This window comes from Rattus norvegicus, chromosome 1, assembly GCF_021556685.1.
Source record: "Rattus norvegicus strain SHRSP/BbbUtx chromosome 1, alternate assembly SHRSP_T2T, whole genome shotgun sequence".
Taxonomy (NCBI): Eukaryota; Metazoa; Chordata; class Mammalia; order Rodentia; family Muridae; genus Rattus; species Rattus norvegicus.
The window spans coordinates 189,593,693-189,617,774 of record NC_141534.1 but is presented as its reverse complement, the minus strand read 5'-3'; the positions used below and the strand labels follow the sequence as shown (position 1 = coordinate 189,617,774).

The window sequence follows — 24,082 nt, the reverse complement described above, 5'->3', positions numbered from 1 at the left end:
ATCGCTCGGCGGTCTCCAGTTGCGCGTGCGCAGAGCAAACGGCAATTTTAATTGGCCAGAGCGGGTAGCGCGCGGGACCTATGCGACTCGCCAGTCACCCAGTGAGGGTGGACTAGGTCCGTGTTTCTCCCCGGGATTCCTTCTGGCCCCAGGAAGGCTCGGTTGGGTCCCCGTGACCACAGGCTCGAGGCTGGCGACGGCTGCTCCTTGCGTTTGTCTTCCATCCCGATGGAAGAGCTTTCCGGGAAGCCCCTCAGTTGTGCGGAGAAGGAAAAGGTGCCCGGGTTGCGGGAAGGGTGACCCAGGGCTTTAACTTGGGTTTTCAAGCCTGGTTCCTGTATCTGAGGCAGTGTCCTCCGACATACCTTCCATGAAAAGTCATTGAGACAAGCGCGCTGCTCTCGTGGTGAAACTTAAAATGCAAATTAGCCAAACCCAACTTCTAGTGGCACTGCATAAATATTAGGTGTAAAAGTTTACATATAGGTAAACCTAGAGGCCCTCTTCTGCATAAACATTAGGTGTAAAAGTTTACATATAGGTAAACCTAGAGGCCCTCTTCTCATCCTCTCCACCCCTGCCCCTTCACATAAATCTTTCAGTAGTCTTGTACTTACGTTTTCGTGTTTGTGTATTTAGGGCTTGACCTCCAAAATAGGAGAAGGGGATGTTCATAATGTATACTCTGGTTGGTTCTGCAACTGATTTTCTCTAAGTTTAAGACCCACTTTGGAACAGGACGAAGGGAAGAAAAAATATAAGTATTACATATAATGAGTAGTTATTCTCTGTGTGTGTGTGCATACAAATTTAGTGTAGTAGTTTGGAAGAGCTCTCATTTCTTTCCAGCTCAGTATATTCTCCTGCAAGACTTAAATATTGCTTGTGTGTTCTTGAGCTTGCTGTGCAAAGTTAGCATTCACGTTAATTTGCCCTATCCTGTCTTACCTTAGAAGGGTGGTAAAGATCATTTACAAGTAAACAAGATAACCCCCACTTACTGATTGAGGACATGATAACAACAGAAGTTAAGAGCACAGACTCTGGGCCTTCCTAATGCTGTGACCCACCCTTTAATACAGTTTTCATGTTGTGAGGATCCACGACCGTAATTTCATTGCTACTTCATGACTATAACTTGCTACTATTAGGCATCAAAATGTAAATCTGTGATATGAATCCCCTCAGGGGTCTGGAGCCACAGCTCTAGGTACTGCCTAGGGGATTTAAATGGAGCAGTTATAAATGGCAGCACCCTGGAGGAACTACTTATTCTCTGTTTAGTTTGCATATCTATAAAAGGAAGGTGATTATATAGTAAAATCTACTTATTAGGGTTATCGTGAGTGTTAATTGAGTTAATGGACATTAAAGTCATCCCTAGGACCAACTGAAGCAAATTATGATGGTATCAGCCATTTTTGTTACTGTGTGTCTGAGAATGGATGGGCTCTGAAGTCCACACCATGCTCGGGGAACTGAGGTGGGCAAAGTGCTTAAGAAAAGTTTAAAAAGTTTAAGTTGTTAGTAACTTTCACTGCAGCTTTTTTTGCTGCTTTTTGGTCTGTAGAGGCTTTTTTTTTTTTTTTTTTGACTGAATACAAAACAGTTACAGTGCACTGTAACTGTCTTCAGACACACCAGAAGAGGGCATCAGATCCCACAGATGGTTGTGAGCCACCTCGTGGTTGCTGGGAATTGAACTCAGGACCTCTGGAAGAGCAGACAGTGCTCTTAAGAAAGGACCTTGTATCCCAGGCCAGTCTTCAACTTACTAGGAAGCTAAGGATGACCTCCCAAGTGCTGGGGTTACGGGTGTTCACCAAAAATCTGGGTTTATGCGGTGCAGAGGATCAAAGCGCATGCTCGATGAGCATTCTGCCAAGCAAGATACATTGCTAGCCCCTTTGTGTTGTTTTAAAAGGAATATACTGAGGATAGAAATGCAGCAGTTGTCTGAAGGATGAGTGCAGGGTTCCCAAAGGAAAGACAAGGATGGCTTTGCTGCTGAGAGAGCATTTCAACCACAGAAGCTAAGGAGACAGAGAGAAGCTAAACTTTCAGGGACTGGTAATTTAGCATAGCCTAAATGAACTTATTTGCAAAAGCATTGTAGAAATGCCTGCTTCGTGCCTGGCTTGGAACTCACTGGCTTTCTTCTATGTATTCTTCAGATGTATGAGCCAGGTCTGCCATGGAGCTTTCCTAGTTGTGGGGTCTATAATAATTACACATACACTGTTTTCACAAGACTAATTCCTTCCTTTAGATCTAGGTGCAAGTGGTAGCACTCAGAATGCCTCCATGACTACACTCCTTGAAGTAGTTCCTAAAGTTCCTACAGGAAGCTAGTTACTTATGTCACCCAGATTAATCTAGGTACTTCTTACTATGACAGATCTTATCTGTGCTCTTGAATGTTATCTGCATTCCTCATTACAAGTAATTGCCTTAACCACCTTGTACCTCAAGTACCAGAGATAACTAACACTGCGTATGTCACTGAGGGGTGAGTATTGGTTACTATTGCAAGTTCCTGGACCATTGATAATGAGCATTTATTGGTTGATTGACTATGGTAACAGCCAGTCCCTGCTTTTCAAAGTGATGGAAAGATACAAGAGAAAATGGACAGCATAGCGAATGGTGCAGTAAATTTTGAGAAGAGCACAGAGGAAAAGAAGAATGTCTAAACTTGGTTTGAGCAAGAACCTTGAAGTCCATCCTAGGAAAGAAATCCTGCAAACTGAGGCTTGAGGAATCCATAGGAATTGCTCCATATGACAGGAAACCACCATGAAAGTCCTAAGACAGCTTGGTCCTTTGTAGGAACTGAGAAAAGGTTTGAGTGGGAAACCTCTCTTCCTGTACTGATCTTGCTGAGGGATGATGCTATTGAGCTATGCACATTGGGCACCATATGCAATCTCAGGCCCTATAGGCACTATATCCATTCCCTCTGATCTCACCTTTCCTCTGCTCAGAATTGTTAATGTTTTTCTTCCAGTTGAAGGAAAAGCTAGCATTTTTGAGAAAGGAATACACCAAGACACTTGCTCGCCTACAGGTGAGTGAATCATAGTTGGTCAAATTAAAGTGTTGCACAAACTATGTAAAAGGTTTTGTTGGTCTGGTTTTGGTTTTGAAACATGGCTTCACTGTGTAATCCATTTTGATTTATACTCATAAACCTGTGGCCAACAAGATGGCTCAGAGGCTAAAGTCACCTGCTACCAAGCTTGACACAGTGACCTCAGTGCCCAGGAGTAACATGCTGTAAGGAAAGTTGTCTTCGGATTTCTACTAAGAAGTGCTAAGGCATGGGGGTATTTATATGTGTGCCACACACTTACACAATAAATAAAAATATAATAAAATAAGTAAACCCACAACACTGCCTCAGCTTTCAGTGTGCTAGGTGTGCACCACCTAGTGGGAAGAGAGGTTCATGATGGTAATAAAGCTTTAAGGAAAATTGATTTTTTTTTTTTCTTTTGGGCTGTTTTTGTTTTCTCTAGCGTGCCAAAAGAGCTGAGAAGGTTAAGAACTCTAAGAAAGCAATAGAAGATTGTGTGCCCCAGCAGGAAATCTCCCCACAGCTAAGCCGCTCTGGTAAATTAGCCATTCACTTCCACTTGTTTTGTATTCAGTCCCCAATTGGCTGATGTTATTTTTTTCACAGCCCACGGAAAAGAAGCAATAGAGTTAAGTAACACAAAATTTACTTTGTACAATTCAAGCAATACCCAGTGTTCAGTTGGATTGCCAATTTAGTTGCTTTTTTTTTTTCTCCTCAAATTTTCAGAACTATATTCAGTGTTATAATTGGAAAAATGAGTTTTGTTTTTTTTTTTTCTTTTTTTCGGAGCTGGGGTTCGAACCCAGGGCCTTGCGCTTCCTAGGCAAGCGCTCTACCGCTGAGCTAAATCCCCAGCCCGAAAAATGAGTTTTTAACTCGTAGTTATTTTTAAATTTATTTTAGTTACGATTTTTTTTTAATGTGATGTTTTTCCACAGAGCTATAAATAGCCTGGTACTTACAATGTTTCCTAGGCTAGCCTCATACTCATGGCAGGCCTTCTACCTCAGTCTCAGAGCTACTCTTTGACTAAAAATGCTGTTTGAATGGCTATGTATATATTTCTATGTATATATGGGTCCGTTTTTGATTCTCTTGTGACTACCTGGTCTTATTTGAGTCTCATTTATACATACTTTCCCCCCGCAGAACCTATAAATAAAGGCTTTCCTTGTGACGCTTCGTTACAAAGCGACCATCTTGATGAGGAGACTGGAGAAAACATCTCTCAGATACTTGATGGTGATCCTCAGTCCTTTAACTGTGAAAGTGGCCAAGAAGTCTTACATACACCAAGAGCAGGTGACATCCAAGGACAATTTTTACATAGCACCAGCAGCCCTGATGGTAAGAAAGGGCAGAGTGCATTTCCAGGGACAACAAAGAAGCTGCGGAAGAGATCATCTGTTTTACAGGAAAAGGACGATTTCTTTGACACTAGTTCTCTTGTGCTCCCTGGTAGGCACCAAAAAAGACAGGAAACAGTCAGTAGCAAGAATCCTAGGGCCCCAGAAATTGAAAAGACTCACCTTTTATGTCTGAAGTCTCAAACTCCTGACCCTCCAGCCCTTGTTACAGAAATTGATGGAGGGGGTAGATTAATTGTACCATCTGGCAAATCAGAAAGAGGTATTGATACACCTGTGAGAGGAAACAATGTCTCTAGGGAGACTACAGTTCCTTCATGTACTGCTTCAGACAGCAATCATAGTGGACACCTTGAACTTACACCTCCTAACAGTGGCTGTAAAATTACTACTCAGGGCCCCGCTTCATCCATAAACCTGGTGGCACAAGACAAAAAAACGACTATTTTTACAGATAACCCAGTAGTATATAAACCTGTGAGTGCTGGCAGTCAGCTGCCAGGAAGTCCTAATTCGTGTTCTGTAAATGACCTCACTCACAGTAACTTGCCAGCAAATACTACCCCAAACTCTAGATCTTTAAAATCTCCTGATAACATTGTTGATGGGAGAAATGAAAATCTTGAGGAAGATGAAATTGTTGGTCTATCTGAGAACCTCAGCCCAGCAGCAGTCTCTCCTCCCTCCACAGAAAGTCAAATACATTCTTGTACGATGCTTGAAGGCCTTCTGTTTCCTGCAGAGTACTATGTTAGAACAACCCGTCGTATGTCAGATTGTCAGAGGAAAATAGCTCTGGAAGCTGTAATTCAAAGTCATTTGGGTGTCAAGAAGAAAGAGCGTAAAAAGAAAAACAAAGCAACTAAAAATCTAGTCCTCTCCAGTGAAGAAACTGACCAAAGTGAAAGTGGTATGTTGGACACCAGCATAGGACACTCAAGTTCAGAAAGCCTCTCTCAGAAACTAATCTCACCAGTTGAGGTCAGCTCTCCTCTGGGACCTGCCAACAACAGATCTAAGAAAGCCACTGCACGGCCACCAGGTAGAGGGCACAGAGAGAAACGAACATCAGCCTGCACCTCCACACTGGGTCACCATCAGCTGCTTTTCCCTCCTTGTGCCGCCCTGGCTGTTAACAGGACCAGGGGCAAATTCACAAAGCATAAGTGTCAGAACAGAGACGTGATTATTCATGGTAAGAATCTAAGGCAAGTCAGATTGCGTTTGATGACACTTGGTGTGACAGCAGATCGTCACTGTGTACCTGGTACATGTAAATACTGTTCAGTATTAACTTACTGAATCTCCCATCACTGCCCTAGTCAAGGCAGTGATCATCTTCATCTTCAGTTGAGGAAAGTAAGGCAGAGGGAGGGTACAGTATGGCACCAGAGGTCAATGGTATGCTTGAAAAACTCAGCAAAGGTGCTTACTTACACTAATACCTAGTCAGGTACAGCACAGTCTCATCCACTTTAGAATCTAAGGTAAGTGTTACTCTCCAAAGTACCTCATAGGTTCCATAGTAAAATGGAATATGTATTAGGTAAAACTACAGAAAAAAACTCATATAGTAGAAAGTCTGAGAACTTTTATGGATAACATAACTGTTGTCTGTAGAACATAAGATTTCAGAACAGCAAACAAGAATTTAACAAGCTTTTTACTCATTTTCTGAGAAGTTAATCATACCTGATAAACAACAGGAAAGTTGGATCACTGGGGCTTTAAGGAGAGAATGAGCAAATGCCTGCAAATATAGGTAGTGAATATTTTGCTTGTCATTTTTCAGCTGCTCAGTTGTGGTGCAGGAGGAGCCACAGACAATGTGTAACTTACTGTGCTCTCATAAAACTTTGTGCATACACAGGGAGCAAACTGTTCATTATATGCCATTAGGCATAGATGTCCTTTACAAGCTATGATTCATTCATTTAAAAATAGGAAGCATGGCTCTTCCTTACCTTAACCAATGATACAAAAATTTACAAGAAAAGGCAAGGTATAGTATTGCATACCATTAGTCACAGCCGAGGTAGAGGCAGGTAGATTTCTGAGTTCTAGACCATCCAGGGTTACATAGTAAGACTTGTCTCAAAAAGAAAGGAAGGAAGAAAAAATATGCACACCAATAATAATCTAGAAACATTTTGTTTGGAGACAGGATCTCACTATCTAGTTCAAACTGGTTTTGAACTCAAGATCCTTCTGCCTTGGCTTCCTGAGTACTGGGCTACCTTGCCTAATTAGACATTTTGCTTTATACTTTGAAATGATCTGTTGTGACTTTATTTTCTTTATGTGTGTGTTTTTTGCCTGCCTGTGTGCTTGTGTACCATATGCATGCAATGCTAGTGGTGGCCAGAAGAGGCGTCAGATCCTCTGAGATTGGAGCACAGAAAGCTGTGAGTCTCCGTGTGATGCTTCAGTGCTCTTAACTGTTAAGCCATCTCTCCAGCTCCCTGCCATGAAAAGCCCTTTCTGTTTCCATTATCAAGTTTATTATTCATATGTAAACTTGATATTAATATAATAGATGTTTTTAAAGCATCGTTTATGACAAGGATAAAACAAACCTGCAACAAAATCTGTTTTAATAACAATAAAAACAGGTCAAAGATTTTGATACTGCTTTCTGGTTTTGATTTGTTAAGGTTTTCTCTTCTCCTCCTCCTCTTCCTTTTTTTTTCTTCTCCTTCTGTTTATTTGTTTGTTTATGTATAGGAGTACACTGTTGCTGTCTTCAGATACACCAGAACAGTGTGTCAGACCCCATTACAGATGAGCCACTGTGTGGTTTCTGGGTCTTCTCCTTTCTTCTCTTTCTCCTCCTCCCTTCTTTTTTTCTTTTTTTTTTTCGGAGCTGGGGACCGAACCCAGGGCCTTGCGCTTGCTAGGCAAGCGCTCTACCACTGAGCTAAATCCCCAACCCCTCCTCCTCCCTTCTTATTCCCTCTCCCTCCTCCTTCTCTTCCTCCTCCCCCCCCCCCCCCCGTGTGTGTTTGTTTTTTAATTTGAGCCAAGGTATTTCTATGTAGCTCTTGGCATCCTCCTATGTGGACCAGGCTGCCCTGGAATTCATAAAAATCCCCTAGCTCTTCCTCCTGACTGCTGGGATACAAAAGGGTGTGCATGCCTATGCCTCTTTAATCTCAAATTCAAGGCTTGGGTCACCACACCCAGCCTAGTGCGTAAGGGGTCAGGAGAGAGATGTGTTTGTCTTAAGTTGTTTATGTGCATATATGTGTAGATCTGTTCATATGACTGTAGAGTTAGAAGGGGCCAGAAGAGGATGGCTCCTGCTGGAGCTACAGTTACAGGCACTTGTGAGCCGCTTCCTCCATGCACATTCTGGGAACCAAACTATGGCCTTCTGTAAGAGCGGTACATGTTCTTTTCTTTATTTTGCCCCTTAGATTTATTTTATTTCAACTGTGTGTATGTGTATGTCTTGTGCATGTGGCTGTAGGTGCCTGCAGAGGCCAGAGATGTTGGAGCTGGAGTTACAGATGGTTGTGAGCCAGTTGATGTGAGTGCTGGGAACCAAACTCGGGCCCTTTAGAAGAGCAGTAAACACTTAATCTCTAAGATACTGCTCCAGCCCCAAAGTGCATGTTGTTAAGCACGCTCTACAGTCCCAGGGATATGGCTATAGTAAACATAGTAGGACAATAAATAAGATTAATTTTTGAGAATTAGAGCCTTTTTCTAGAGTTGACATTCACATAACATAAAATTAACTGTTTTTGTTAAGTGAGCAATCCAGTGTCATTTACTGAGTTACTCAGTGGCATGCCACAGGGAAGCCCACACCCATTAGGCACCTGTTTCCTATTTACTCTTTTCATCCCCAGTCCACATACAGCTACCAGTCTACTGCATGGTGTCTGAGGGAGAGCTAGCGTTCTGGTCACTTCATGTAAGTGGAATTATGTGATGGGTGACCTTTGCATTCCCATCTGTTTGCTTTCCCTTAGCATTGTGTCCATGCTGTAGAACATGTTGGTGCTTCCTTCCTTTCTGTGGCTGACAGCTTGCTGACCATCCAGCCTAGCTGAATCTGAGCTCCAAGCTCAGTGACAGACCCTATCCTGCAGAAATAAGATAGAGTATATGAACATACACATGTGAGAACATGCACATGTACCCCAAATGATAACATTTTATTTTTTCAGAGTAATAATAATGCTTTCATTGCACTGTGAGAACAAAATCCTAACTTTAAGGCAACTTGTCTTTTTTCACTGTCACAGACTTTGAATTACCCGATGAAGACTTTGGGCCTCTTAAACTTGAAAAATTGAAGTCCTACTCAGAAAAACTGATTGAGTCTCCTGACTCAAAAAACTGTGGTGAGAGTCTTCCTACAGAAGGAAAACATGCTGTTCTGGAGGAACTGCAGATAGATTCGGAAACAGAGGGCTTGGAAGTGGAACTCACTGTTCTACCAGGAGAAGCATGCCATCCAGGGCCAACCCTGAGATGGCAGCCAGTGAGCAAGGGCCTTTCTTCATCCATAGTGCTTTTCACTCCTACAGACACCGCTGCACCTAACAACAGTGACAGGTCTACTGCTTCCCTGTGCTCACCTGCTTTCCCCGTCTTAGGCAGGACTCCAGCTTTTGGCTCCCAAGCAACCGGTGAGAATATATCTGCTGAAGCTGGACAGCCTTGCTCTACATCCCGACCTTCTCACTTGGGAGAAACAAACAGTCTTGTTAATAAGAATAAACAGTGCGACAGTTCAGCCTGCTCACCAAAACTGGATACCAGCCTGCAAGTGTCAGGTAGGCAAGGACAAGCTACCTGTGACAGTGACTCTGGCCCCCAAGCAACACCTCTACCCATTGAGTCATTCACTTTCAGAGAAGATCAGCTTTGTGGAAGTGCATGCCTCGAGTTACATGAACATTCCACCGAACAGGTACAGTCGTTTCCTTTGTGAAATTCTCTCTGAAACGATGAAATGTCTTAGTGAATACGGACAGCACAATGTTCTCCCCATTGGCCTCTCTGTAGTCAAAAAGAGTTTCATTACATTTGTTTGAAATGTCCTCATTGTAAACCTTAAGCTCATTCTAGGAAAGTTAAGGCTAATTAAATTATGTATTTTTATCTTATATGCATTGGTGTTTTGCCTCCATGTATGTCTATGTGAGCTGTCAGAGCCCCTGGACTAGACTTAACAGACATTGTGAGCTGCCGTGAAGATGCTGGGGATGAACCTGGGTCCTCTGGAATAGCAGCCAGTGCTCCTAACTGCTGAGCCATCTCTCCAGCTCCCTAAATTATGTATTTTAAAAACACAAGGAAGGTCCTACTCTTTACTCACAGGGAAATGGTTGCATTTGCTTTTGTGCTGTTATAGGTAGCTGAGGTAGCTTTGCTGATGAGTGAGTGAGAAAGGCAAGCATCACATAGTGTGACTTCTTTTTCCACAGACTGAAATTGCAGATCTCCCTGCTTGTGACAGTTTAAGCCCAGGCAACCTACAGTTGGTTTCAGAGTTAAAGGTCAGCAAAATGTCCTGTTACTGTGTGCGTTGTATATTAAATGTGAAACATTGAATGGGTTGGCGAGGACAGCTGTTTTATTTGTTTGTTTAATATTATTAAATATATTGAGAAACAAATGCAGAAAAGCAGATTTTAATTCTTTTCACAGTATTTAGTTATGCTTTGAATTATCTATCTGAAATTTATACATCAACAACTTATTGCCAAGAACAACTTTTTTATTTTTAATTATTTTATTTTATTTTTTTTAAGACAATCTCAATATAGGCTAGCCTCTGCCTCCCAATACTGCCTCCCAAGACTGTAATGGGATTAAAGCCATGTTCTTCCACATCTGGCTTAATTTTTTTAGTGAATTTAAGTTCATTTAAATAACCTGAGTAATTATGGAAATCAGATATTTTGACAGAGTGGGGGAGAGGAAGACAGGAGTTACGCATGCCTGTGCTACTAAATGATATGATATTCTTCAAGACCGTCTTTATGATTTATAAGAAAATAGATCCTATATGGTGGCACACATTTGCAAGATCAGTGCTCAGGAGGCAAGTGGACCATGAATGAGTGAGGCCAGTCTAGGCTGCCTCTCAGATTCAAGGTCAGATTGGGCTACATAGTAAACTCTTTCTCAAGAAAAAGAAAATCTTAGTTCTGGGTTTTGATGCAGTAAATGTTTAGCTGCCACATCCAAAAAGGCGTCCAAACATTGCTGAGAATCCTGGGGATGAAGGCGAGTCTTTGGAGTCTTTCCCAGTTGAAAACCAGTGGTGCCGAGGAAGAAGGTCCAACACACAGAAGTGTTGCTGCCTGTTACTCACAGATTAGCCTCTGAGCTCCAGGCTCCTTTTCTGTAGTGGTTTTGTAGGGATAGGGCCTATGCTCTGTGGCAAAGCTGTTCTGAGGACAATTTTATTTACATATTTATTTTATTTGTTCTTCTCTTATACATTATGTCTTGGCCACAGTTTCCCCTCTATTCTTCTCAGTCTCCCTGCTCACCCGGATCCCCTCCTCTGTTTCCCTTCAGAAAAGAGCAGGCCTCCCAGGGCTGTCAACTGAATATGACTTAACAAGTTGCAATAGGCACAAGGCTGGATGAGGCAACCCAGTAGGAGGGACAGGCTCCCAAGAGCAGGCAGAAGACTGAGATAGCCCCTCACTCCACTGTTAAAGAGTTCCACAGGTACACTAACAACCAAAACCTGTCTGCAGAGGATCTAGCCCAGCCCCAGACAGAATGTGTGACTGTCACTTCAGTCTCTGAGCCCCTATGGGCTCTGCTTTGTTGATTTCTATGGGCCATGGTCTCGTGTCCTTCACTCGGGACAACTTTAATACCTTAGATCAAGATGGAACTTATCATTTTGTTCATACTTTCAAGTTTGTATATTAATGGTTCCGGGTGTTTTTCTGTCAGTGTGTATGCAGTTAAATCTTTCCATTCTCCTGTTTTTTTAACTTAATTAATTGAGACAGGGTCTCATATATACCAGACTGGCCTTGTTCTCCTGATTTAGCTGACTGTGGCCTTCCAAATGGTGGGTGTGCTGAGTTAACAGTGTGTTCTGTCGTGACTAGATAATTGGGTGCAGGGAATTAAAGCCAGGGATTGTATGTGATAGGCGAGTATTCTACCAAATGAGCCACACTTCCAGTCCTCTTGCCTCTGCCATGTGTGTTCATGCTTATTTTAAAGCAATTAGCTCTTGATTATATTGATTTCGTTTGGTGTTTGAGCTCAGGTCTCAGAGTGTCCCTCAGGCCGCCCTTAAACTTGGGATCATCTTTCTCTTTTTTTCTGGTACTCAGATTACAGGTATTCACTGCCACACCTGGTTCATTTATTGTTTTTATTTGTTCTCATTGTTTGTTTGTGTCTTTATTAACTCCTTAAGCTGTATGCTATTTTTTTATATTTTCTGATGCTGCTGCTTTGGCTATGCTTCGTGGGGTTTGACTCATAGTGCTCTCCTTGTTCTAATAAAAATGGCATTTTTGCTGGGGGATGGTGGTATACTCCTTTAATCCCAGCACTCGGCAGGCAGATTTCTCTGAGTTTGAGGCCAGCCTGGTGTACAGAGCGAGTTCCAGGATAGCCGGGGGTGAGGTTGGGGGTGGGGTTGGGGGAGTAGACATACACACACACACACACACACACACACACACACACACACACACACACACACACAGAGGCACTTGGGAGGCCAGCCTGATCTTTTTTCTTCAATCTTATTCTTTCTTTAACTGATGGGTTGTTCACCAGCATCTTTAATCTCCAAACAGGTTAGTTCTTGTAGGCTCGCTCTCTCTCTCTCTCTCTCTCTCTCTCTCTCTCTCTCTCTCTTCTCTCTCTCTCTCTCTCTCTCTCTCTCTCTCTCTCTGTGTGTGTGTGTGTGTGTGTGTGTGTAGAAATTAGAATGTATTCCATTCTAGAATTACGTAGTCTAAAACCTTTTATTTAGTTCTGGGGTTAAGAGATTTTTAGGGGTTGGTTTTTCTGTGTGTGTGACATAAAATGTATACAGCTCTTTCTTATAACCTGCATAGAACTTCATTTATGTAGCTAGTATTTCTTCTCATCTTTGTAACTCATTACCTTTGGTACTTACTCTTTTCCTTAGGCAGAACTTTAACATAATATCTCCTTTTGGGTCAGAATCCTTCCAGTTCCTGCTCTGTGGATGTGAGCGCCATGTGGTGGGAAAGAGCTGGTACTAAGGAGCCATGTATCATAACTGCTTGTGAAGATGTAGTTTCTCTTTGGAAACCGTTGGATTCTATGCAGTGGGAGAAAGTTCATACCTGGCACTTCACAGAGGTATGTCCAAGCCTCAGGTCTAAAAAGTGGATCTGTGTCATTTGTGATGTGAATGAACAGTTTAACAGGGTTCTGTGACTCTTCATTGCAAACTCATGTTCCAACATTTACTGTGACTGAGACATCTCAGACTTAAAGTTTACATGGAGTACCACATGCCCACCATCTAGACTCCAGCATTACCCTAACGCTTTGTTTGCTTCATCATGCTTGCCTGCAGGTGGAGTTCTGCAGCCGGTCTATTGGGAAGCTTGCATTATTTGTCTACTGTCTAGTCTGATGGCTAAACTGCTGATAATCACATTTCTTCTTCACCAAAGCACTTTTCTATTTTCCATGTATTATCTGTATTCATCTTCATATTGGTTAAATTATTACTACTATTATCTTACTAGTGTGTGTTTGTGTTTGATATATGAGTGTCGGTATGTGCATGAGTGTGGGAGTCTGAAGACAGCTTTCAGGAATCATTCTTTCCTTCCAGTATGGGTGTCAGGGATTGAACTCAGGTCTCCACTTATATGAAAAATATTTTTACCTGTCGAACCATCTTACCAGCCAGTTTAAGATTTTTGAATCCGTGTAAACATTTATGTGTTTCTACATATTCGTTTCTTTGGTGAGAGGGGAGTATTGAGAAAGGTCTCCATGTAGCCCAAGTGGCCTTGAACTTCCCATGTACCGAAGCTTACCCTGCACTCCTGACTCGCCTGCCTTTCCCTGTCACGTGCTGGCACACAGCACATGCCTGGGTTTTCTGTATAATCATATGTTTTTGTACTCCTTTTCCTGAACTCACAGCTTTGAGTACTGGCCTTTGCACACAGCTGACAGTGAACATCTATCTGCTTAGTGACTAATAAAATTCCCTTCCTTTTTTCCTTATTCATGCTAAGCTCATGATCTGCCACTGAACTGCACTTATAGCCCCTAAACATAAAGGTGTTTTTATTTGTTTTTCCCTACCTCCCTCCTTCCTTTCTTTATGTATATGTGTATATGTATGTGTGTAGGTTGTGAATCTATGTATTCAGGTTTGAGTACATGTGTATATCACATGTCAGTCCTCAGGAGCTGTCTGTCTTGATTTTTGAGACAGGGTCTCAAACTCACTAAGTAGTCTAAGCTGAATGGCCCTTGAGCTTTAGAGATCTACCTGTCTGCCTCCCCAAAGCTAGGATTACAAGTACCTGCTACTTCACCTGACTTTTTTACACTGGATTCTGGGGGTCAGATTCTAATTTTACACTTTGATTCCTGAGCAAGCTTCCCAGCTTTTTGACACATGTTTTTAATAAAGATTTATCTTTAAGTACGAATATGTATGTTGGGGAGAATGTGTGCATATGAGTGTAGGTGCACACAGAGGCCAGAAGAGCATTTTGGATCCTCTGGAAGTGGAGTTGCAAGCAGTTGTAGGCTGTCTCAGATGCTGAGAACCAAATCCAGGTGCTCTATAAGAACAGCTCTTAACTGCTGAGTAATCTCTCCAGTCCACCCCAACTGCCCTTTGGAGGCAGAGTCTCACTGTGTTGGCCGTACTGGCCGCAGACTCAGGAACTCAGGTCTGCTTAAGCTACTCACTCCCCTAGAATAATTTTTAAATGGCACCTTAATGCTCTCTTCATCTGTTTGCTAGAATTTACTAGTTCTTGGTTGTTAGAGGCATAAATTGCATTAAATTGCACTTATTTCCTTGGTGTGATAGTATTGCTTGGCTTAAGTGTATAGTCCTAGCTACAGGAGTCTGAGGCAGGAGTGCTTGTGGCCAGTACTTTGAGCCCATCCTTGACAACATAGGGAGACCCTACCTGAAAAATTAAAATAAATACTAACCTGACTTCTAACACATATTGCTATTTAATTGTTTATTTGGTGGGGAGGGTGTTGATAGTGGTCTCATAGTGTAGCCCAAGTTTTCCTTCATTTTATGACCCCTGCTACCTTAGCTTCCATAGTACTGGACTTCTATGTCCACACTACCACATCCAGCTCATGCAGTTAGATTAGAGCTTGTAAGAAGGTTTTTCTGAGGGCCCAGGTGGAGTGGCACATGCTTTTAATCCCTGCACTTGGGAAGCACAGGCAGACAGTGAGATCAGCCTGGTATACATATTAAGTTCAGGTCAGTCAGGAATACGTAGTGAGACACCGTCTCAAAAAGGGAAAACCAGAAACCAAATCAAAACACTAAAAGGTTGTAAGAGAGGCAGACGAAGATTTTTCTGAATCTTCATATTTCACACATAGTCCTGATACCGTAAGAATTCAAGAGAATGTGATTAGGAGGCTCAGGGCCAGCCTACACAACTTACTATGACCCTATCACAAAATAAAAGTAAAAAGAAGGCTAGTAGTAATATAAAGAAGAGAAGTGTAATACATTTTTTCTAAAATATTCATGAAACTAAGTAACTGCATATAATTTTCTTTTATGTAGGTTCCAGTATTACAAATAGTTCCAGTGCCTGATATTTACAGTCTTATATGTGTAGCTTTGGGAAGTTTGGAAATCAGAGAAATCAGGTATGCAGTTTTCAAAGATTCTACATGTGCCCTCTCTCATGCTCTGGCACTCCACCATCTTTGTTCCTTTCAGTTATTTTGAATACACATTGCAACCCACACTTCAGTATTAAAAGCAGTATCAAAGCATCTTTGAGTTTCAGGTCTGGAAAGATTGCTCAGTGTTAAGGCTACTTGCTCTTAAAGAGGATTCAGGTGTGGTTCCCAGCGCCTACATAAGGTGGCACACAACTACAGTTCTAGGGAATCTCATACCCTGTCTTAGTTAGGGTTTTACTGCTGTGAACAGACACCATGACCAAGGAAACTCTTACAAGAACAGCATTTAATTGGAGCTGGCTTACTGGTTCAGGGGTTCAGTCCATTATCATTAAGGCAGGAACACGGCAGCATCCAAGCATTCACGGTACAAGAAGAGCAGAGGGTTCTACATCTTCATCTGAAGGCTGCTAGCAGAATACTGGCTTCCAGGCAGTTAGGATGAGGGTCTTAAAGCCCACACACACAGTGACACACCTACTCCAACAGGGCCACACCTTCTAATAGTGCCACTCCCTGGGCCAAGCATATACAAACCATCACACACCCTTTTCTCACCTCTCCAGGTACCTACAAATACATGTATTATACACATATACACTCAAGACACAACCACAAAATAAAATAAGTAAATCTTTTATGAAAAAAATTAGTTTAGGGCCAATCATGGTGATATACTGCAATCCTAGAATTTGGGAGACTAAAATGGGAGGGTTAAGAGTTCAAGGTCAGCAGCTGTATAAGACCCTTAAGACCTGCATAAGAACCTCACTCAAAACAATAAAACACTGAGAGTGCTGGAGAGGTGGCTCAATAGTTAACAGTGCTTACTACTCAGAGAAGACCCACAAAGAGCTCAGAGACATGACCATCTTCTGTCCTGTGGGCTCCTGTATGTGTGTTGCATACATAAACTTATGCAGGCATACACACATACACATAAAAGTTTAAAAAAAATTTCAGGGGACTGGAAAGATGGCTTAGCTATTAAGAGTGCATACTGCTCTTACAGGAGAACCGAAGTTCAATTTTCAACACCTTTATAGGGCAGCTTAACAACCACTTGTAACTCTAGCTTGAGGGGATCTGATATCATCTTCTGACTTCTACAGATACTTCACTCAGGAGCACATACCCACACACAGGCACACAAATATATGTAATTGAAAATAAAAGTAATTTATCTTAATCATAGAAGAATTTGAATTTTGATACAGGCATGGTGGCACACTGAAGGAGAATTGTTAGGGTACCCTGGGTTACATGAATCTCTCTCAAAAATTTATCTAGCTGAACATGATAGTACAAGCTTTTAATTCCAGTACTCAGGAGACAGAGACAAGCAAATCTCTGAGTTTGAGGCCAGCCTGGTCTACATAGCAACTTCAAAGCCTGCCAGAGCTACATAGTGTCTCAAAAAAAATCTAGTGGCTAGAGAGGTGGCTTAGCAGTTCAGAATACAACACCCATGTAACAATCCAACTGCCCTGCAGACACCTGGAGTTCTGGCTCCCGGAGAGTCTAAGCCTTTTAGCCTTCTGGTATCAGGACCCACATCCATATGTATGCCTACACTTAAACACACACACACACACACACACACACACACACACACACACACACACACACACACACACTAAAATCCTTAAAAAATGAAACCATGTGTAGACTGACATCTATGATTGAAGTTGCTATTTAAAATTTATACTCAGTGCCTTATTGCCCACGGCTTACTCCTGGCTTCTGAAATTTGTGTTTGGTGTAGGGCGTTGCTGTGCTCCTCTGGTGATGAATGTGAAAAGCAAGTCCTCCTGCAATCTGGAGACATAAAAGCTATGCTTGGCCTGACAAAGAGGAGACTGGTTAGTAGCACTGGGACCTTTTGCAATCAACAAATACAAATCATGACATTTGCTGAAGATGGAAGGTAAGAAAAGTATTGATTGGTCTTCTCTGTCCTGTAAGAAAGGCATTTTATCTCAGGTTTCAGGGAAAGTGGATGCCTAAGAACCTGATTTTCTCTGCTGTAGGTGTGGTAGCAAGCATGGCCAAGGAACAGTTACCTTATTCCTCGCTTCCTTGCCTGTCTAGATGTAACCTGCAGACATGCACTTCTAGCTCTAAGCTATTTCTCATGCTCTAGACCTGTGTGCTTGTTTAATAGTCACCTCTCAGGTCCTTCAGAGTCAGCACGTGGCAACCTGAACTAAAACGTTTTTTCCTTTTGTTATGTCTTATCCTTTGCCAGTTTATTTCATATTAGTCCTGGGGATGGGACTCTGTTACTGAGCTCTACCTCAGTCTGTTTTCTTCACTGCTTTTGTCCTTCCTCATAACAGAGGGGAGGAATCTTATTTGTCATTATTAGCCCCAAACCAACATGGCAATCTGGGCAAGAGACCAGTGAGTCCTTAAATCAAGGAAATGAACTATATGTGGTGGTTGGTACACACCTGCAGAAGCTGGGAGGGTTGGAGTGAGGGAGTCAGCCTGGGCTATACAACGAGTACTGGACCAGCCTGGACAGCAAGGTGACCCTGGCTCTAATCAAACAATTGCCAGGAAGTGTTGGTAGAGAAGGAAAGAAGACAGATTTGTGAGAAGTGAGTGTAGAGAGTGAATAGACCTGCTGATTGAGTTCCTGAAGAGGAAGGGACAATGATGTCAGTGTTCAGGGTTGGTCACCACATTGATTGGTAGTTCAGATATTGAGGTAGGAATGGAAGAAAAGAGATTTAAACAGAATGTTTATTAGATTAACATTGGCTAGAGTGAATTTGAGGTGATTGTAGCATGTTCAAGAAGATGAGTTTAAAAAGGTGTGTTTATTGTAGAAAATGTAGAACATGTATCTTCTAGTTGAAACTTTTTTCTGGTATTGTTGGTTTTTATTTTATTTATAGTAAATAAATAAAATAATTTAACAAAGTAAAGATTTTATTTATTTATTTTATATGAACGTTCTATCTGCATGTACACCCGCATGCCAGAAGAGGGTGTCAGATCACATTGTAGATGGTTGATGGGAATTAAACTCAGAATCTCTGGAAGAGCAGCTCTCGTTTAGTGTTGTATAGTCTAGTAACGTATAGAAGAACTACTTAGAAATTGTTTTGGTTCAAAGTGATTTTCAGTACTGTTTTAAATACAGCAGCAAAGATGAACAGCTTCTGATGCCTCCTGATGAGACTATACTGACTTTCGCTGAGGTCCACGGGATGCAGGAAGCCCTGCTTGGTACTACCACTGTGAACAGCATTGTGATCTGGTAAGCTTTCGCTCTCTATGTGAATGTGCCTCTGCCTTACAATTGTGAAGGTTAGCTATGCTGGGCATGGGCAGGGTCTGGTGGTCTATTCATGTAATCCCACAGCTGGACATGAGGAAAGATGCTGCCTCAGAGAAAGAGAGACTGCAGACAGACATGACTGTGGTTTTCTCTTTTCTACTGTTAGAAGCTTTGTCCTTGTCTTGCCAAGAAAACGAACCTTAAGTGGAAAAGAACACCTTCGAACTGTTTCTAAGATGCAGAGTCAGGGGCTGGCTCAGCAGTTAAGAGCACTGATTGCTCTTCCAGAGGTTCTGAGTTCAATTTCCAGCAACCACATGGTGGCTCACAACCACCTGTAACTCTAATTTCGAAGGATCTGAAGTCCTCTTCTGCCCTCCGTGGGCTCCAGCCACATACTTAGTATACAGATATATGTGCAGGCAAAACATCTCGACTGCTCCAAAATAAATATTCAGTAAGTCTTGCAAACAGACAAGCAGGCAAGCATATGTGTAAGTTAAGAGATTTAGGTGGTGTTTGGGGAGACAAATCATAATAGTGAGTGGTATAACTTGTAGCTGTCTTCAGGGAGTTGGTGGAAGATACTGAGTAGAATGAGAAGAGGTTATCCACAGTATAGCAGAGTCCATTCAAGGCTAAACTATCAAGTTCAATTTTTGACAAAGTTAACCTGCCATTACACTTTTAATAAGGGTGTATAAGGACTAGACGTGGTGGTGCATGGCCTTTATCTTAGCATTCAGGAGGTAGAGGCAGGTTGATCTCTGTGAGTGTGAGGCCAGCTTGTTCTACATAAGGAGTTCTAGACTAGCTTAGGCCACCTAGTGAGACATTATCTCAAAAAACAAGAAGTAATATATGAAGTGTGGCTAAACAAAATGTAGTGCTCTATCCCTTAGTGACTTCCTGTTGTTACCTCCAAAATAGTTGGTAACAAATTAAGAACATTATATCTGAACCAGGCATGGTGGTGCAGGCCTATACCAGCCCTGACAGGCTGTGGCTGGAGGAGCACACGTTTTAGACTGCAGAGTGACACTTTATCTTTAAAAGGAAAAGGGGTTGGGGATTTAGCTCAGTGGTAGAGCGTTTGCCTAGCAAGTGCAAGGCCCTGGGTTCGGTCCTCAGCTCCGGGGGGAAAAAAAAAAGGAAAAGAAGGGGGCTGGAGAGACGGCTCAGTGGTTAAGAGCACTGACTGCTCTTCCAGAGGTCCTGAGTTCAATTCCCAGCAACCACATGGTGGCTCACAACCATCTGTAATGGGATCTGGTGCCCTCTTCTGGTGTGTCTGAAGACAGCACAGTGTACTTATATATAATAAATGAATAAATCTTAAAAAAAAAAAAGGAAAAGAAGTATACTATGTGAAAATCATTTTACTAAAAGAATGTAATAACCTCACTTATTTGATGTCTAGGAATTTAAAAACTGGCCAACTCCTGAAAAAGATGCACATTGATGACTCTTACCAAACTTGTGTCTGTCACAGAGCCTATTCTGAGATGGTGAGTAGTGACCCAGGGCCATTCAGTTTGTGTTATTCGTTGGTCTCACTAGTGGGGGAGCATCAGTGGCTTTCAGCATGCCCTCCCACTGTCTTGTCTTTTCAACACTGGATGGCAGTGTGCTTTGCTTTGCTTCATTTTGTTTTGAGATGAGTTCTCTTGTAGTTTAGGCTGCCTGAAACTATGTACTAAGTAAGATGACCTTGAACTTATGATTCCCCCTGCCTCTACCTCTCTAGTGCTGGACTTTCTGGCACAAGACAGGCACTCCCTTGACTGAGCTACATTCCTAGCCTGTTTGTTCTTTTTGAAATTTATAAATAAAAATGTGTTAGTGCAGTGTGATTGCTTGTCACATTTTCTGCCTGTATGACTTAAAGACCCACTTCCAAACTGTGAATTTTGTCAAAATATTATCCCTGTTATCAAGCTTGACCCTGACTACTTAACAAAGAAAAAGGGGGGAAAATCATGATGTAGCCCGGATTGGTTTAGAACCTAGTATGTAGCTCAGACTATCTAGCTTTTATAATCTGTTACGAGGGTTGAATCTGTTTCTAGAATGTAGCTGTTTGCTTGTTTGTTTCCGTTTAAGTAACTGGCATACTTGGGTATATACCAATTACTCACTGACCTTCAAAGCAAGGAAGGGCTTACGTGGGTTTTTCCATATAAACCACAGATGATGGTTTCTTTTTGTCACTTTGTGGGACTTCTGAGAGTTTGTTTATAAATGAGTACTTCCAATTTGAAGATTCCTTGTATGTGTTTCTGTGACGTCCGTATTTGTACCAGCCTTTCCCACTGGACGGCACAAGGTGTGTCTAAAGTATAGGAACCTGAGAAGTCTGCTGGACTCATGATTGTCAAGACTGGTGAGGCTCCAGAAGCCCAGTGTGGCAGTCACCTCAGCTGTGCGGATGAAGGGAAGGCAGTGGTTATATCCCGCGTGTTGAGGAGTCTGGATCATTCCTTCTGCGCTGGTTTTGTCACCACCGCCCACATACTCTTGATGGTCGTGTTGGTTATTTCTCTCCTACAACAGGGGCTCCTGTTTATTGTTCTGAGTCATCCTTGTGCCAAAGAGAGCCAGGCCTTTGGCAGCCCCGTGTTTCAGCTGCTGGCAATTAACCCTATGACAGCTCAGAGTGTGGGTGTTCTGCTGTGCTCCCTTCCTCAGGGGCAGGCTGGAAGGTAAGTGTGTGACTACTGTTCAAGGGTGAGGTAATTTTGAAGGCACTATGCTGGGTACTTTTGTGTCACTAAAATCTAGAATAGAAAACATGAGATGCTAAAGACTATTGGGTACAGAGGTGGTTCACTGGTAGAGTTTTTTTTATAGAAAACATTCCTTTGATTGTTTTTTTTTTGAAGATTTATTTATTTTATATATATATCTGAGTACACTGTAGCTGTCTTCAGACACACCAGAAGAGGGCATCAGATCTCATTACAGATGGTCGTGAGCTACCATGTGGTTGCTGGGAATTGAACTCAGGACCTCTGGAAGAGCAGTCAGTGCTGTTAACCGCTGAGCCTCTGTAGCCTTGACTATCCTGGAGCTCAAGATTAATCTGCCTCTGCTTCCAAGTGCTTGGACTAAAGCCACTGCCACCTGGCTTAAAATATTTTCTTAAAACTTGTGTTGTTTTTAGTTACTTGTGCATGTGAAGCGTGTGTGTACAAGTTCAGGTGACTGAGAAGGCGGGAGATGTTGGCTCCCTAGAGCTGGAGCTCCAAGCGCCTGTGAACCACCTGATACAGGAATGGAGACTGAACCAGGCCTCTGCAAGAGCCACTATTGAACGTCAGCACTCGTAAAACATTCTCTTTAAGGAAAGACAGGATCTGAACATGGAGAGATGGATCACCAGTAATCAGTGCACGGCTACTACTGCAGAGGACAACTATAACTACTTATAATGACAGCTCCAAAGGATGTTTCTGGCCTCTAGACATCAGTAGTCACACGTACATTCCTACCCACAAACACATAATTTAAAATAAATATGTTTTTTAGGAAGACCTACAGACCTTTTAAATGGACTTCAGGAAGGTCTTTTCAATATAAGGTGTAGTTCAAATTCTGGATTTTTGGTTTCTTTTAAAAAAAAAACACACAGAAATATTATATGTGCTCATTTTAATCCTAGGTGTGGGGGTACAGGGCTGCGACTGTGATTTGCCTCGTGCTCTAGCAGAGGCGTGGTTTTCTGACTGCAGATAGCGTCTGCCATTGTGTGATGTTTGGAATTCTGGGGACTAGTCAAAGGGTACATAGATGCTAGAGCACTGAAAGAAGGGGCTCGTGGTGGATGCTGTTGGGTGTAGTTTGTCAAGTAGTCAGGTGCAAAGAGACAAAAAGAAGAAATTAGATCTAACTGAGAAGATAAACATGCCCCAAGGTACTCGACGCCCCTTGTCAGCAGGAAGTAGTCTAAGGATATCACCCCTTTCCTTTCTCCTCTATCTTTAGGGGGTTGAAAGGGAAGAAGAGGAGTGGTGAAGGGTGGAAGGAGAGACCCCACAAAGTAGCCCAGGGTCCTATTACAGGCTTGAAGATGTCAGGATTCCCTGGAACTGGAGTTGGGATGGTTGCGAGCTGCCGTGTGGGTGTTGGGAATCAAACTATATTCCTCTGGAACAGCAGCCCAAGCTGCTCTTAACTGCTGACTACTTCTCATCCCGAGGCCCCAAGGTACCTTTTTCAGGTACCTATTTCTCATCCTCACAACAGCGCCATGAAGTAAATGTCTTACTATCCTCATCTACTGATAAGGTTAATTTGCTCAGGGTCACACAACACGTAGTTGTCTTTAGAATTTAAGCCCAGGCACAGACTACAGAGCCTTTGCTTTTGGTTTTGGTTTTGGTTTTTTTGCTTATTTTTTACATTTTTAAGTGGGTGTAGAGGTCTGAGGACAATGTGGGTTCCATGGGTCAAATTCACATAAATAAAAACATAGACAATAAATAAGTCAGTATCTTTTTTTTTTTTTTTTTGAGAAAAGAAGTAAGAAAAAACTGGGAATATAGTTCAGTGGTAGAATCTGGCATGGTGTCATGTTTATAGGTTCTAAGGACCCCTAAGACTACCAAAAACTGAGGCAGCCTCAAAAATTTGCGGGAGAGTGCGGTGTTTCAGGGAAACTGTGAGCTAGTGCTGGGCAGTGTAAGAAGCGGCCACTGAACGGTGCTGTCCCGGCCAGCAGCCATCTTGTACAGGCATTCGGTGACAGCAGGCTTGCTTTTGGCTGATTCTTAGGAGCATCTTTTTTTTCCTTCAAGCTTTAAGTTTAGTGTTCTCCATTTAGTTAATACATTTTGTTGGAGGCATGTGTCATGGTAAGTGTGCGGTAGCCATCCTGGGGATCCTGGGGATTAAACGTGGGTGTTTAGTGAAGTGCCTGTCCCACAGAGCCATTTCTGAGTCCTTGAAGCCTTTGATGTGAGATCTGAATTGTCTCCTCTACTTTGTCTTAGGTTCCTGGAAGGGGATGTGAAAGATCATGTTGCAGCAGCAGTCCTGACTTCTGGGACAATTGCCATTTGGGATTTGCTTCTGGGTCACTGCACGGCTCTCCTCCCACCTGTCTCTGACCAGAGTTGGTCTTTGGTTAAATGGTCAGGTACAGATTCTCACCTGTTAGCCGGACAAAAGGATGGAAATATATTCATATACCGCTACTTTTAAGAGGCAAATAGGTGTTTCCTCTATTTTTTTTTTTTTTAAGAATACAATATCTTAATGACATTTTATGTGATTACTTGAATGTATTTCCCACAAACTTAATTTTATTCTGATGGTGGCACTACTGACTGAACGTTTGCTTATACTTACTTTCAGGTTAATGGTTTTAAGTCATTCTTTGCACATCTGCTATTACAGCTGTACATATGCAGTAAATGTTAATAAATATTTATTTTGATACATTCTGCT

The 24,082-nt window shown here is 42.3% G+C and overlaps 1 protein-coding gene across 3 annotated transcripts; it reads left to right on the top strand.

The window, feature by feature from the left end:
* Positions 1 to 80: 80 nt before the first annotated feature.
* On the top strand, positions 81 to 24,075 carry Palb2 (partner and localizer of BRCA2). Of its 3 annotated transcripts, NM_001191603.1 has the most exon segments (13): positions 229 to 276; positions 3,008 to 3,067; positions 3,519 to 3,612; positions 4,229 to 5,641; positions 8,700 to 9,370; positions 9,888 to 9,959; positions 12,619 to 12,780; positions 15,221 to 15,306; positions 17,111 to 17,272; positions 18,497 to 18,613; positions 20,055 to 20,142; positions 21,188 to 21,336; positions 23,626 to 24,075. In NM_001191603.1, coding segments are annotated over 13 exon segments (3,333 nt in total). In that variant the 3' UTR covers positions 23,837 to 24,075.
* Positions 24,076 to 24,082: the final 7 nt, after the last annotated feature.